This window comes from Coregonus clupeaformis, unplaced genomic scaffold (assembly GCF_020615455.1).
Source record: "Coregonus clupeaformis isolate EN_2021a unplaced genomic scaffold, ASM2061545v1 scaf0145, whole genome shotgun sequence".
Classification (NCBI taxonomy): Eukaryota; Metazoa; Chordata; class Actinopteri; order Salmoniformes; family Salmonidae; genus Coregonus; species Coregonus clupeaformis.
In genome coordinates, this window is record NW_025533600.1 from 371,454 (window position 1) to 384,942 (window position 13,489).

Sequence of the window (13,489 nt, forward strand, 5' to 3'; positions counted from 1 at the left end):
TAAGGCGGGGATTTGCCTAGAAGTGATTTATAGATGACCTGGAGCCAGTGGGTTTGGCGACGAATATGTAGTGAGGGCAAGCCAACGAGAGCGTACAGGTCACAATGGTGGGTAGTATATGGGGCTTTGGTAACAAAACGGATGGCACTGTGATAGACTACATCCAATTTGCTGAGTTGAGTGTTGGAAGCTATTTTGTAAATGACATCGCCGAAGTCAAGGATCGGTAGGATAGTCAGTTTTACGAGGGCATGTTTAGCAGCATGAGTGACGGAGGCTTTGTTGCGAAACAGGAAGCTGATTCTAGATTTAACTTTGGATTGGAGATGCTTAATGTGAGTCTGGAAGGAGAGTTTACGGTCTAACCAGACACCTAGGTATTTGTAGTTGTCCACATATTCTAAGTCAGACCCGCCGAGAGTAGTGATTCTAGTCGGGCGGGCGGGTGCAAGCAGCGTTCGATTGAAGAGCATGCATTTAGTTTTACTAGCGTTTAAGAGCAGTTGGAGGCCACAGAAGTAGTGTTGTATGGCATTGAAGCTTTTTTGGAGGTTTGTTAACACAGTGTCCAATGAAGGGCCAGATGTATACAAAATGGTGTCGTCTGCGTATAGGTAGATCTGAGAGTCAACAGCAGCAAGAGCGACATCATTGATATACACAGAGAATAGAGTCAGCCCGAGAATTGAACCCTGTGGCACCCCCATAGAGACTGCCAGAGGTCCAAACAACAGGCCCTCCAATTTGACACATTGAACTCTATCTGAAAAGTAGTTGGTGAACCTGGCGAGGCAGTCAGTTGAGAAACCAAGGCTATTTAGTCTAACAATAAGAATGCGGTGATTGACAGAGTCAAAAGCATTGGCCAGGCCGATGAAGACGGCTGCACAGTACTGTCTTTTATCAATCGCGGTTATTATATCGTTTAGGACCTTGAGCGTGGCTGAGGTGCACCCATGACCAGCTCGGAAACCGGATTGCATAGCGGAGAAGGTACGGTGGGATTCGAAGTGGTCGGTGATCTGTTTGTTAACTTGGCCTTCAAATACTTTCGAAAGGCAGGGTAGGATGGATATAGGTCTGTAACAGTTTGGATCTAGAGTGTCACCCCATTTGAAGAGGGGGATGACCTTGGCAGCTTTCCAATCTCTGGGGATCTCAGACGATACGAAAGAGAGGTTGAACAGGCTAGTAATAGGGGTTGCGACAATTTCAGCATCTAATTTTAGAAAGAAAGGGTCCAGATTGTCTAGCCCAGCTGATTTGTAGGGTTCCAGATTTTGCAGCTCTTTCAGGACATCAGCTATCTGAATTTGGGTGAAGGAGAAGCGAGGGGGGCATGGGCAAGTTGCAGCGGAGGGTGCAGAGCTGGTGGCCGGGGTAGGCGTAGCCAGGTGGAAAGCATGGGCAGCCGTAGCAAAATGCTTATTGAAATTCTCGATTATCGTAGATTTATCAGGAGTGACAGTGTTTCCTAGCCTCAGTGCAGTGGGTAGCTGGGAGGAGGTGCTTTTATTCTCCATGGACTTTACAGTGTCCCAAAACTTTTTGGAGTTAGTGCTACAGGATGCACATTTCTGTTTGAAAAAGCTAGCCTTTGCTTTCCTAACTGATTGTGTATATTGGTTCCTGACTTCCCTGAAAAGTTGCATATCGCGGGGGCTGTTCGATGCTAATGCAGTACGCCACAGGATGTTTTTGTGCTGGTCAAGGGCAGTCAAGTCTGGGGTGAACCAGGGACTATATCTGTTCTTAGTTCTGAATTTTTTGAATGGGGCATGCTTATTTAAGATGGAGAGGAAAGCACTTTTGAAGAACATCCAGTCATCCTCTACTGACGGAATGAGGTCAACATCCATTCAGGATACCCGGGCCAGGTGAATTAGAAAGGCCTGCTCGCTGAAGTGTTTTAGGGACCGTTTGACAGTGATGAGGGGTGGTCGTTTGACCGCGGACCCATTACGGACGCAGGCAATGAGGCAGTGATCGCTGAGATAACCTCCACCTTTCCAGAAATAAGTCTCTCACTGTTGCCGCTTGCTACAGACCCCCCGCAGCCCCAAGTTGTGCCCTGGACACCATATGTGAATTGCTTGCCCCCCATCTATCCTCAGAGTTCGTACTGCTTGGTGGCCTAAACTGGGATATGCTTAAATATATTTTGATTTGTTTAACACTTTTTTGTTTACTACCTGATTCCATGAGTGTTACTTCATAGTTTTGATGTCTTCACTATTATTCTACAATGTAAAAATGAAGAAAAACCCTTGAATGAGTAGGTGTGTCCAAACTTTTGAATGGTACTGTATATTAAAAATAATATTATTATTTTGAAAGGTAACCGCCGCACCTAAACTTTTATTTTGAAAGGAGACCGCCGCACCGCTTATATGTTGCTGACTTTACACAACGTTACCCTTACACACAGGCCTGCGTGCACTCAGTGTTGCCAATTTAGCGACTTTGTCGCTATATTTAGCAAGTTTTCAGACCCCTCTAGCGACACATTTTCAAAAAGGCGACTAGCAACAAATCTAGCGACTTTTTCTGGTGTTATTGGAGACTTTTGGAGACTCTGACGTCAAAGCACGTATCGTTCTTACTCTTCTCAACGAGCAGCGGGTGCTGCCATGGGTGGAGAGAGTCAGCCGACAACAAACTTAAAACCATACCCCTATCCAATGACACCATGAGGAGGAGAATCCAGGACATGTCTGAGGACATAACGCGCCAGACATCAGAGCGAATCAGTGCAAATGGCCATTACGCACTGCAGCTTGATGAATCCACAGATGTGGCTAACCATGCAATTCTAATGGTCTATGTCAGACACATCTGGGATAATAACTTTGAGGAGCAGTTCTTTTTTAGTGCTGATTTGCCCACCACCACCACTGCAGAGGCTGTCTTTAACACAATGGATATGTACTTGGGCTCCATGGGACCGGCCTGGGATGGTTGCGTCGGTGTGACCACTGATGGGGCAGCTGCCATGAAGGGAAAGCTGGAGGGATATGGGGAGTGAGCACTAGCAGGTGCTTTATCATGCAGAGGTCCGCTGGATTTCCAGAGGTACATTGTTGGGTCACTTTTATGAGCTTCAAGCGGAGATTGCTGCGTTTCTTTCGGAAAACAAGTCACCTCTGGCTGAACATTTCGATTGTGAGGAATGGCTCGCGAAGGTTGCCTGAATTCGCTCAATGTGTCAAAGCACAACCTATTTGAACAGAGCAGGAACAAAGTGGATGCCTTCAAGATTAAGCTTACCATTTGGGCAAGTCATGTTTCAAACGGGAGGGTTGACATGTTTCCCAATGCTGATTTCGAGATTCAGAATCTGATCAACAAAGCGCACAGCGACACACTGAAAAAACAAACAGTTAAACAGCATCTTGTTAAGCTGCAGGGAACGTTTTCAACTACTTCCCGGAGGAGAACAGGAGACAAAATGACTGGATACAGGACCCCTTTCGAGTGGAGATGGGAAGCGTCACGTTGCCAAGCAACGAAGAGGATCAGCTGGTGGAGCTGTCATATGATCGCGGACTGAGCATGCGCTTCCCGGAAACGTCACTGCCACAGTTCTGGTGCAGCGTAACGGGAGAGTATCCTACTCTCGCCTGTCATGCAATCAGAATCATGCTAACGTTCAGCATTACCTATCTGTGTGAAAGTGGCTTCGATGCTATGGCCGTGCTGAAAACTAAAAGCAGAAACAAACTGGACAGCCAGCATGACCTCCGAGTTGCCCTGTCAACCACCCCAGACTTCAATAAACATATCCAACTGAAGAAACACCCCCAGTTTTCCCACTGATAGGCCACACACATGCACGCACACACACAATAAATAAACAGGTAAATGAGTTATTGTTCAGTATGTTCATTATTATTGTTAATTAATTCTGACATTCATATTAAATTTGATTGAACTGGTTAAAAACTTACACCTTCAAAAAAAAACGTTTCAAGGTTGTGAAACTATTCACATGGTAATTGGTGATTACGAGATCCTAATGATTGTATTTTTTTCTATTTTAAACACTGGTATGTGTTACTGTTCATTAACATTATTGGACTGGTTTTTATGTCATGTTCTGAGTCTAATCATTTATTACACCCTACTCCTGAACTGGTCGCCTAATTAAATGGCTTATTCTCTTGAATTTATAATAAATGTTTTCTCAGTTAATATGGCTGTGTAATGACTTTCTTTAATACCATAATAGTAGCCCATTGAGACAGTCTACAGGTAAAAGTCAGTAAATTAGAATATTTTGAAAAACTTGATTTATTTCAGTAATTGCATTCAAAAGGTGTAACTTGTACATTATATTTATTCATTGCACACAGACTGATGCATTCAAATGTTTATTTCATTTAATTTTGATGATTTGAAGTGGCAACAAATGAAAATCCAAAATTCCGTGTGTCACAAAATTAGAATATTGTGTAAGGGTTACATTTTGAAGACACCTGGTGCCACAAACTAATCAGCTGATTAACTCAAAACACCTGCAAAGGGCTTTAAATGGTCTCTCAGTCCAGTTCTGAAGCCTACACAAACATGGGGAAGACTTCAGATTTGACAGCTGTCCAAAAGGCGACCATCGACACATTGCACAAGGAGGGAAAGACACAAAAGGTTATTGCAGAAGAGGCTGGCTGTTCTCAGAGCTCTGTGTCCAAACACATTAATAGAGAGGCAAAGGGAAGGAAAAACTGTGGTCAGAAAAAGTGTACAAGCGATAGGGATCACCGCGCCCTAGTCAAGATTGTGAAAAAAAACCCATTCAAAAATGTGGGGGGAGATTCACAAGGAGTGGACAGCTGCTGGAGTCAGGGCTTCAAGATCCACCACCAAGAGACGCTTGAAAGACATGGGTTTCAACTGCCGCATACCTCGTGTCAAGCCACTGTTGACCAAGAAACAGTGCGAAAAGCGTCTCACCTGGGCTAAGGAAAAAAAGAGCTGGACTGCTGCTGAGTGGTCTAAAGTCATGTTTTCTGACGAAAGCAAATTTTGCATTTCCTTTGGAAATCGAGGTCCCAGAGTCTGGAGGAAGACAGGAGAGGCACAGGATCCACGTTGCCTGAAGTCTAGTGTAAAGTTTCCACCATCAGTGATGGTTTGGGGTGCCATGTCATCTGCTGGTGTCGGTCCACTCTGTTTCCTGAGATCCAGGGTCAACGCAGCCGTCTACCAGCAAGTTTTAGAGCACTTCATGCTTCCTGCTGCTGACCTGCTCTATGGAGATGGAGATTTCAGGTTCCAACAGGACTTGGCGCCTGCACACAGCGCAAAATCTACCCGTGCCTGGTTTACGGACCATGGTATTTCTGTTCTAAATTGGCCAGCCAACTCCCTGACCTTAGCCCCATAGAAAATCTGTGGGGTATTGTGAAAAGGAAGATGCAGAATGCCAGACCCAACAACGCAGAAGAGTTGAAGGCCACTATCAGAGCAACCTGGGCTCTCATAACACCTGAGCAGTGCCAGAAACTCATCGACTCCATGCCACGCCGCATTAATGCAGTAATTGAGGCAAAAGGAGCTCCAACCAAGTATTGAGTATTGTACATGCTCATATTTTTCATTTTCATACTTTTCAGTTGGCCAACATTTCTAAAAAATCCCTTTTTTGTATTAGCCTTAAGTAATATTCTAATTTTGTGACACACAGAATTTTGGATTTTCATTTGTTGCCACTTCAAATCATCAAAATTAAATGAAATAAACATTTGAATGCATCAGTCTGTGTGCAATGAATAAATATAATGTACAAGTTACACCTTTTGAATGCAATTACTGAAATAAATCAAGTTTTTCAAAATATTCTAATTTACTGACTTTTACCTGTATTTTGCCTGGCCAAGAAGGCAGCTGCAATACAACATTACAAAATGTAATCATCAACAGTCCATAATATTGGGTCGCGACTCAATTGTCTGTCAATTTTGGGTCCCCAGGCAAAACCAGCTGAGAACCATTGCTCTAAAGGGTCACTCCCTAGGTTGTGGTGTTTGCATAAGAAAGCGCGCGCGCTCTCTCTCTCTCTCTCTCTCGCTCTCTCTGTGCAAGTAGATGAAGCACTCTTTGTGTTTTGCATTTACATTATTTAGCAGACGCTCTTATCCATAGCGACTTACAGTTAGTGCATACATTATTCTTTTTTTTTTTCATACTGGCCCCCCGTGGGAATCGAACCCACAACCCTGGCGTTGCAAACGCCATGCTCTACCAACTGAGCTACCTCCCTGCCGGCCATTCCCTCCCCTACCCTGGACGACGCTGGGCCAATTGTGCGCCGCCCCATTGGTCTCCCGGTTGCAGCCGGCTACAGCAGAGCCTGTGTTCAGAGTGAGTGGGTGGTTATAATACTGAGAATGCACTCAGGACAAACAAGGACAAGTGACACCATTTATCAACATATGGCACCCTCTTCTGGTTACTTTGCTGAACAGTCTTTATACCTGAAAAGCTGAAGCTGAGAGAGTGAGCAGTGTAGCATAGAGAAGCTGTGTGTGCATTGGAAGAAATATTACTGAGGTTTTCTGAGTTCCTGTCAAATGTGGAAACAATATGTTTCAAGGAATGATAATGTCAGGCATGGCTTGTAACCAGCGTTCTAACGTGAAGAAATGGAAGAACAGACTGAATGCGAGAGATAATATATTCACTCTAAAATTGTGCTTCTTTATCATCAGTATTAAAGCTTTCACATCCCCAATTAAGGCTCTAATGCACTTTTATTGAACTTTGTTTTCCTCCTCCTAGAGTGTCTGAATGACGAGCTCTTTACTATTCAAGTCTCTTTCCAGTTGCCCTGAGCCCAGTCTGCCCATACACAACAAAGTGACTCATCAGGACTCCCACTGTCTCTGTCTCTCCACCCTGCTGACTCCTCTCTAGTTCAGAATACTTATTAGGAAATAACTCTGAGGAGTCACACTGAGGGAAGTTTGACTTTCTCTAAAATCACAGCCTCATTAGGTTTTGGTTGATGCCTGTTGAAAGCTCTCTGGTAGATAGGAATATTGTTTGGACCCTCTATGTTCAGAGTTTGTGATAAAGTAGAGTATAAGAGTTTGTAGAAAAGCATAGTTATATGTGTCTGTGAAATTCTGTTTCTGTATAGTAATCACTGTCTTTCTCTATATTGCTGTTTTGGTCTTTTCTCTCTCTCTCTCTCGCTCTCTCTCTCTCTCTCTCAGAGATGATTCGTTCAGCCACTCCGTTTCCTCTGGTCAGTCTGTTCTTCATGTTCATCGGCTTTGTGCTCAACAACATCGGACACGTCCGACCTCATCGCACCATCCTGGCCTTTGTCTCTGGAATCTTCTTCATCCTCTCAGGTAATCTTCTCGTCTTCCATCTCTTCCTCATCCTCTTCACCTCCTTTTCTCTCTCCTCTTCTCCCTGCTTCTCCTCCTCCTTGTCTTCTGCTGACACTGCTTCAGCTACTGAATGTGACAATGTCTATCTCTCTAACACAATCACTGTCTGTCTGTCTGTCTGTCTGTCTGTCTGTCTGTCTGTCTGTCTGTCTGTCTGTCTGTCTGTCTCTGACTGATGTTCAGGCTTTGAAGGTTTGTTTAATCTCTCTCTCTCTCTGTCTGTCAGGTCTGGCTCTGGTGGTAGGTCTCGTGCTGTATATATCCAGTATTAATGATGAGATGTTGAACAGGACTAAGAGCAGTGAGTCCTACTTCAGCTACCGGTACGGCTGGTCCTTCGCCTTCGCTGCCATCTCCTTTCTGCTCACTGAGGTACAACATTTGTTGTAGAAAAAATCTACATAGTATGATAGTTCACTACCAATTTTATTTATTTATTGTCACATACACCGGATAGGTGAGGTGAAATGTGTTGTTTTACAGGGTCAGCCATAGTAGTACAGCACCCCTGGAGCAAATTAGGGTTAAGTGCCTTGCTCAAGAGCATATCGACTTTTCACCTTGTAGGCTCAGGTATTCGAACCAGCAACCTTTTGGTTACAGCCCAACGCGCTAAGTTATCTGTCGTCTGCTGGTGTGGTACCCTCTCTTCTGGGTCTTCTGGCTCTCTATACTACAGAGCGCAGTGTCCTCTAACCTTTATCGTCTGTCTGTCTGTCTGTCTGTCTGTCTGTCTGTCTGTCTGTCTGTCTGTCTGTCTGTCTGTCTGTCTGTCTCTGTCTCTGTCTCTGTCTCTGTCTCTGTCTCTCTGTCTCTGTCTCTGTCTCTCTCTCTCTCTCTAGAGTGCGGGTGTCATGTCCGTCTACCTGTTCATGAAGCGCTACACAGCCGAGGAAATGTACCAGCGCCACCACCCCGGCTTCTACCGGCCGCGCCTCAGTAACTGCTCTGACCACTCCGGTCAGTTCTTGCACCCGGAGACCTGGGCACGTGGACGCAGCCCCTCGGACATCTCCAGTGAAACCTCGCTCCAGATGAGCGCCAGCTACCCGGCCCTGCTCAAGTGCCCCGACTACGACCAGGTCTCCTCCTCGCCCTGCTGAAGGGGTCATCAGGTCAGGGCAGGTCGCCAGGGGTCAAGGGTGAGAGGTCATAGGTGATGTTGCTTTTAGATACTGATCTAAGGTCAGCTTTCTTTTTTCTTTGTTAAGTTATCTGGAATCTGGGGAGGGTTGCTGGGTGTGGATCGAACCACCCGCCTGCTTAGTTTACTGGGAGATCAGTCCCAATAGAGAGAGGCTTCCCTGTATGTCACTTTATTTTGTTGTTGTTCGTTCCCATTGTGATGCTGTGTCCTGGACCTTGTTTGAATACTGCAACCAACCATGATTGCTGCTGAGGCAACAGTTGATGCCGCTGTACCATATCTTACCTACAGATGGCAGCAAAGTGCAGAGTTTTTTCAGGAGTATTCACTTCTCACATATATTTTCTATTATATTAGGATACTGCCACTGCTTAATTAACTTGATGAGGACCAAACTAACATTTACACAAATGTTTGAATGGGAACAAAACATGTCACTATGTTAAAGTGGCAATTAGCGGTTGAAACAAAAACAAAGTGATTTCCCCACCCCTGTTTCAGTAAAAAGCTGAGGGATGGGGCTGGAGAAATGGAACCACTCTCAAATTCATAGACAGAGCTATGGATGCAAGGACTGGCCATCCATGATATCAAAATTATAGTTACCATATTTTGAAGCTATATAGTGTTTGTTTACAAACATTGTCGTGAAACAAGCTTTTATTTTGGGTTCTGATGGGGTACGACAGTTGAACTAAGCACATGAGGCATTTGTAATATTATAACATCATATTCTTTAGAGGTCCAAAAATGGATGAAGCAACTGCAGATTGCACCTTTAAATGTGTATGTGTAATATGTTAAATTGTGTAGTTTGCTTCATGTTGGAGTTTTTTAATTGATGTGTCCCTGCTGACTCATGGATCTGCCAACATTACGTTTGCATGTTTACGGAATCTCCCCCCAAACAATGCCTTATTTATCTATAATGTAAAAATGAATTATTTTTAAGTTATTGGTATTCATTCTTAGACATATTTTTTATACATGCATATTTATAACTGTTGTACATTGTATGAATATAGCGAACTATTGTAAAACAAGTAAAATGTGTAGTTGTGGCTTAAATTGATTAATTCTGAGTGTAAGCTTCAGGCCTTCAGCATAGCAACTGTTGCATACAAACTGTACTGTACAATATCTGGAGAATATCTAAATGTGGGAAATAAATAGACTTTGTGAAATCTTTTTAATGACATTGCCTGTGTATGGACTGCAAAGATATTGATGTTTCATTTCATTCATTAACTCAGGCCGGTTTCGTGATACTGATGGTTTGAGAACTAACAGCAGGTTAGGAGAATTAACGGAGGTTAGGAATATGGTTAGGGTTTAGCTAAAATGCAATTGTCAACAACTGCTATCCCCAACGTGACATCTAGATGGCACTGTACTGGTAGCCGCAACCGTACAAACCATCAGTCTCGACAAACCATCAGTATCATAACACCGGTTAATGGATTGGATCGAAGTTTTGCTTCCATGTATTGTAATGTCACATCAATACACTGGGAGTCAGTGTTGCATCACTTACACTATAAAGCAGACAGAATCCCTTCAGGTCAGAAGGGTATAGAATCAGGAAGTAAACACCCGTCTGCCCACTAAGAACTCTGTCCCCCTCTTTCAAATTATCTATTTGCACGCCTTATCTAGGCACAGTGTATCTATTTATTGGCCAATTAAGGGGGGAACTCATATTACTCTGACCTTTTCTACATCTGTTTGCTGATCGATAAAGGGTTTCTCATAGACTTTAACCATCAGTAAAGGGTTTCTCGTACTGTAGACTTTTTACACCACTCCATATTGACCATCTGTCTCTAAACAGTTGGTTGGTTCCTGTTCAGGACATGTTTCTTTTTTTTCAGTTACATTTTCTTTTCCACTGCTTTTCCACCATATAATAAACAGGCAAATATTGTATCTAAAGACTATTTAAATAATTACTACCCATGACAGTTGGTACTTAAAAGATTAACATAAATTAAGAAATGAATTACCTATGCTACATGACCTACTAAGTTTAATAAAATATACATTTCAGCATATTATCTATTGATAACTGGATGATTAATTGCATATGCAAATATGTAGGTCAAGCTCAATAAATAGTAAATAAATGCGTCGTACAATGGATGTAGTCTTTATGTATACTTTATGTAGCTTTCCACGTAATGTACAACGTGACCAATAGCTTTTACTGAGATATAAAAGTTAATTTAGCTATAGCCCCACACAAGGGGCAGTAGTAGGTAATATTCTGCCCTGAGATCAGGGGTCATATCTTACAAACACATAGAAAAACTCTACTGGATTCAACTTCATCAGTCAGCATTATAGTTTTGATATCATCACTTTCATAATCATCATCATCATCATCATCATCATTGTCATCGTCATCATCAATATTACTACCACCCGTATCCTGTTCATCCTCATCATCAACATCTGCCTTATCATAATCACCCCCATCATCATCCTCCTCATACCTGCTGGAAATTGACTTTTCCTGACATCACGTTATATAGTATTTGTTTATGATCATTTTTAAGACTTGTGTACAAAAGACCCCAAACTTGACCTGATGCAAAGTACAGCCAGTAGGAGTAACATGTTTCAGAGTGTGCATACAACAACAAAAAGGAGACCCATAAAACCTATACATTATTTACATATACATAACTTAAGTCTATAGTTTTAACAGTTACGGACAGAATGGAACCATTTGACATAGAAAATAAATACAAACAAAATAGTAGATTATATTTTTTAAGGGGAACACAAAAAGCAAGCAAGGATCTTAGGTTAAAAATAAAAAGCATACGGGTCACATCAATGCATCGCCCCTCACTGACACTGTTGGCTAGGTTTGGACCTCGAGACACTGAAAGAAAAGCTTAAAATGACTGGTACCCTATTGGGCTGTTTCACACACCCATATTCAAGCCTACTCTTAGACTACAACGCATTTTCAAAGTACGTTCAATTGCATTGCAGACACTCCATTGAAAATGATTTTCAATCCAATAGTAGGCTAAATATAGGTCCATGTAACCACCCCTAAACCAAAGTAAAAAGTATGCACATTTTAATATTCTGTGGTCCACACAATGTATGAAATCAGTCCAGCTGACTCAAGACTGTAATGTTGTAGTTTTTCTAGTTTTTTGTTCTTCCTAATTTCAGCACTAACCTAGCTTTGTATTCTGAGGTAGCAGCAGAACTGCTGCAATGACACCTGGGAAAAAGAGTTGAGCACCATAGTGAGATGATTACATGGTTCATGTTCAGGGCCAGGAGTGTAAGGCCCAGATTTGTTCCTGGTCAAGTCACATGGTCATGTACAGTTACTGCAGCCCTGGAACTTTCTCTCCTTCCCTCCCTCTCTGACACACTCACTCCATCTCTCACATCCCCTCTCCTCTTTCTGCCATGTCTCTATCCACCTGAAAATTCACAAGAGGAACTATTTTTTCTCCTGTCTTCATAAATGATCACACACAAACCTTTCTGATGGATGTCAGAGATGATATTAAGATAGTCGCTCTGTTAAATGTCTGCTCTTGGCTTGCACACTACTGTGTTTACATACATATAGTTGAAGTCGGAAGTTTACATACACTAAGTTGACTGTGCCTTTAAACAGCTTGGAAAATTCCCGAAAATGATGTCATGGCTTTAGACGCTTCTGATAGGCTAATTGACATAATTTGAGTCAATTGGAGGTGTACCTGTGGATGTATTTCAAGGCCTATCTTCAAACGCAGTGCCTCTTTGCTTGACGTCATGGGAAATTCAAAAGAAATCAGCCAAGACTTCAGAAAAAACATTGTAGACCTCCACAAGATGGTTCATCCTTGGGAACAATTTCCAAATGCCTGAAGGCACCACATTCATCTGTACAAACAATAGTACGCAAGTATAAACACCATGGGACCACGCAGCCGTAATACCGCTCAGGAAAGAGACGTGTTCTGTCTCCTCGAGATGAACGTACTTTGGTGCGAAAAGTGCAAATCAATCCCAGAACAACAGCAAAGGACCTGGAGGAAACAGGTACAAAAGTATCTATATCCATAGTAAAACGAGTCCTATGTCGACATAACCTGAAAGGCCGCTCAGCAAGGAAGAAGCCACTGCTCCAAAACCGCCATAAAAAAGCCAGACTAAGGTTTGCAACTGCACATGGGGACAAAGATCGTACCTTTGGAGAAATGTCCTCTGGTCTGATGAAACAAAAATATAACTGTTTGGCCATAATGACCATCGTAATGTTTGGAGGAAAAAGGGGAATGCTTGCAAGCCGAAGAACACCATCCCAACCGTGAAGCACGGGAGTGGCAGCATCATGCTGTGGGGGTGCTTTGCTGCAGGAGGGACTGGTGCACTTCACAAAAAAGATGGCATCATGAGGAAGGAAAATTATGTGGATATATCGAAGCAACATCTCAAGACATTAGTCAGGAAGTTAAAACTTGGTCGCAAATGGTCTTCCAAATGGACAATGACCCCAAGCATACTTCCAAAGTTGTGGCAAAATGGCTTAAGGACAACAAAGTCAAGGTATTGGAGTGGCCATCACAAAGCCCTGACCTCAATCCTATAGAAAATGTGTGGGCAGAACTGAAAAAGCGTGTGCAAACCTGACTCAGTTACACCAGCTCTGTCAGGAGGAATGAGCCAAAATTCACCCAATTTATTGTGGGAAGCTTGTGGAAGGCTACCCGAAACGTTTGACCCAAGTTTAACAATTTAAAGGCAATGCTACCAAATACTAATTGAGTGTATGAAAACTTCTGACCCACTGGGAATGTGATGAAAGAAATAAAAGCTGAAATAAATCATTCCCTCTACTATTATTCTGACATTTCACATTCTTAAAATAAAGTGGTAATCCTAACTGACCTAAGACAAGGAATATTTACAAGGATTAAATGTCAGG

The 13,489-nt window shown here is 42.8% G+C and overlaps 1 protein-coding gene across 1 annotated transcript in view; it reads left to right on the forward strand.

Moving 5' to 3' along the window:
• Window positions 1-9,134, forward strand: part of cacng5b (calcium channel, voltage-dependent, gamma subunit 5b) — a 28,107-nt gene extending 18,973 nt beyond the window's left edge. The window contains exons 4-6 of the mRNA XM_041870996.2: window positions 7,215-7,355; window positions 7,624-7,769; window positions 8,240-9,134. Coding sequence (XP_041726930.2) covers window positions 7,215-7,355; window positions 7,624-7,769; window positions 8,240-8,500 — 548 coding nt within the window. The 3' untranslated portion in view covers window positions 8,501-9,134. The remainder of the gene's footprint in view (window positions 1-7,214; window positions 7,356-7,623; window positions 7,770-8,239) is intronic.
• Window positions 9,135-13,489: the final 4,355 nt, after the last annotated feature.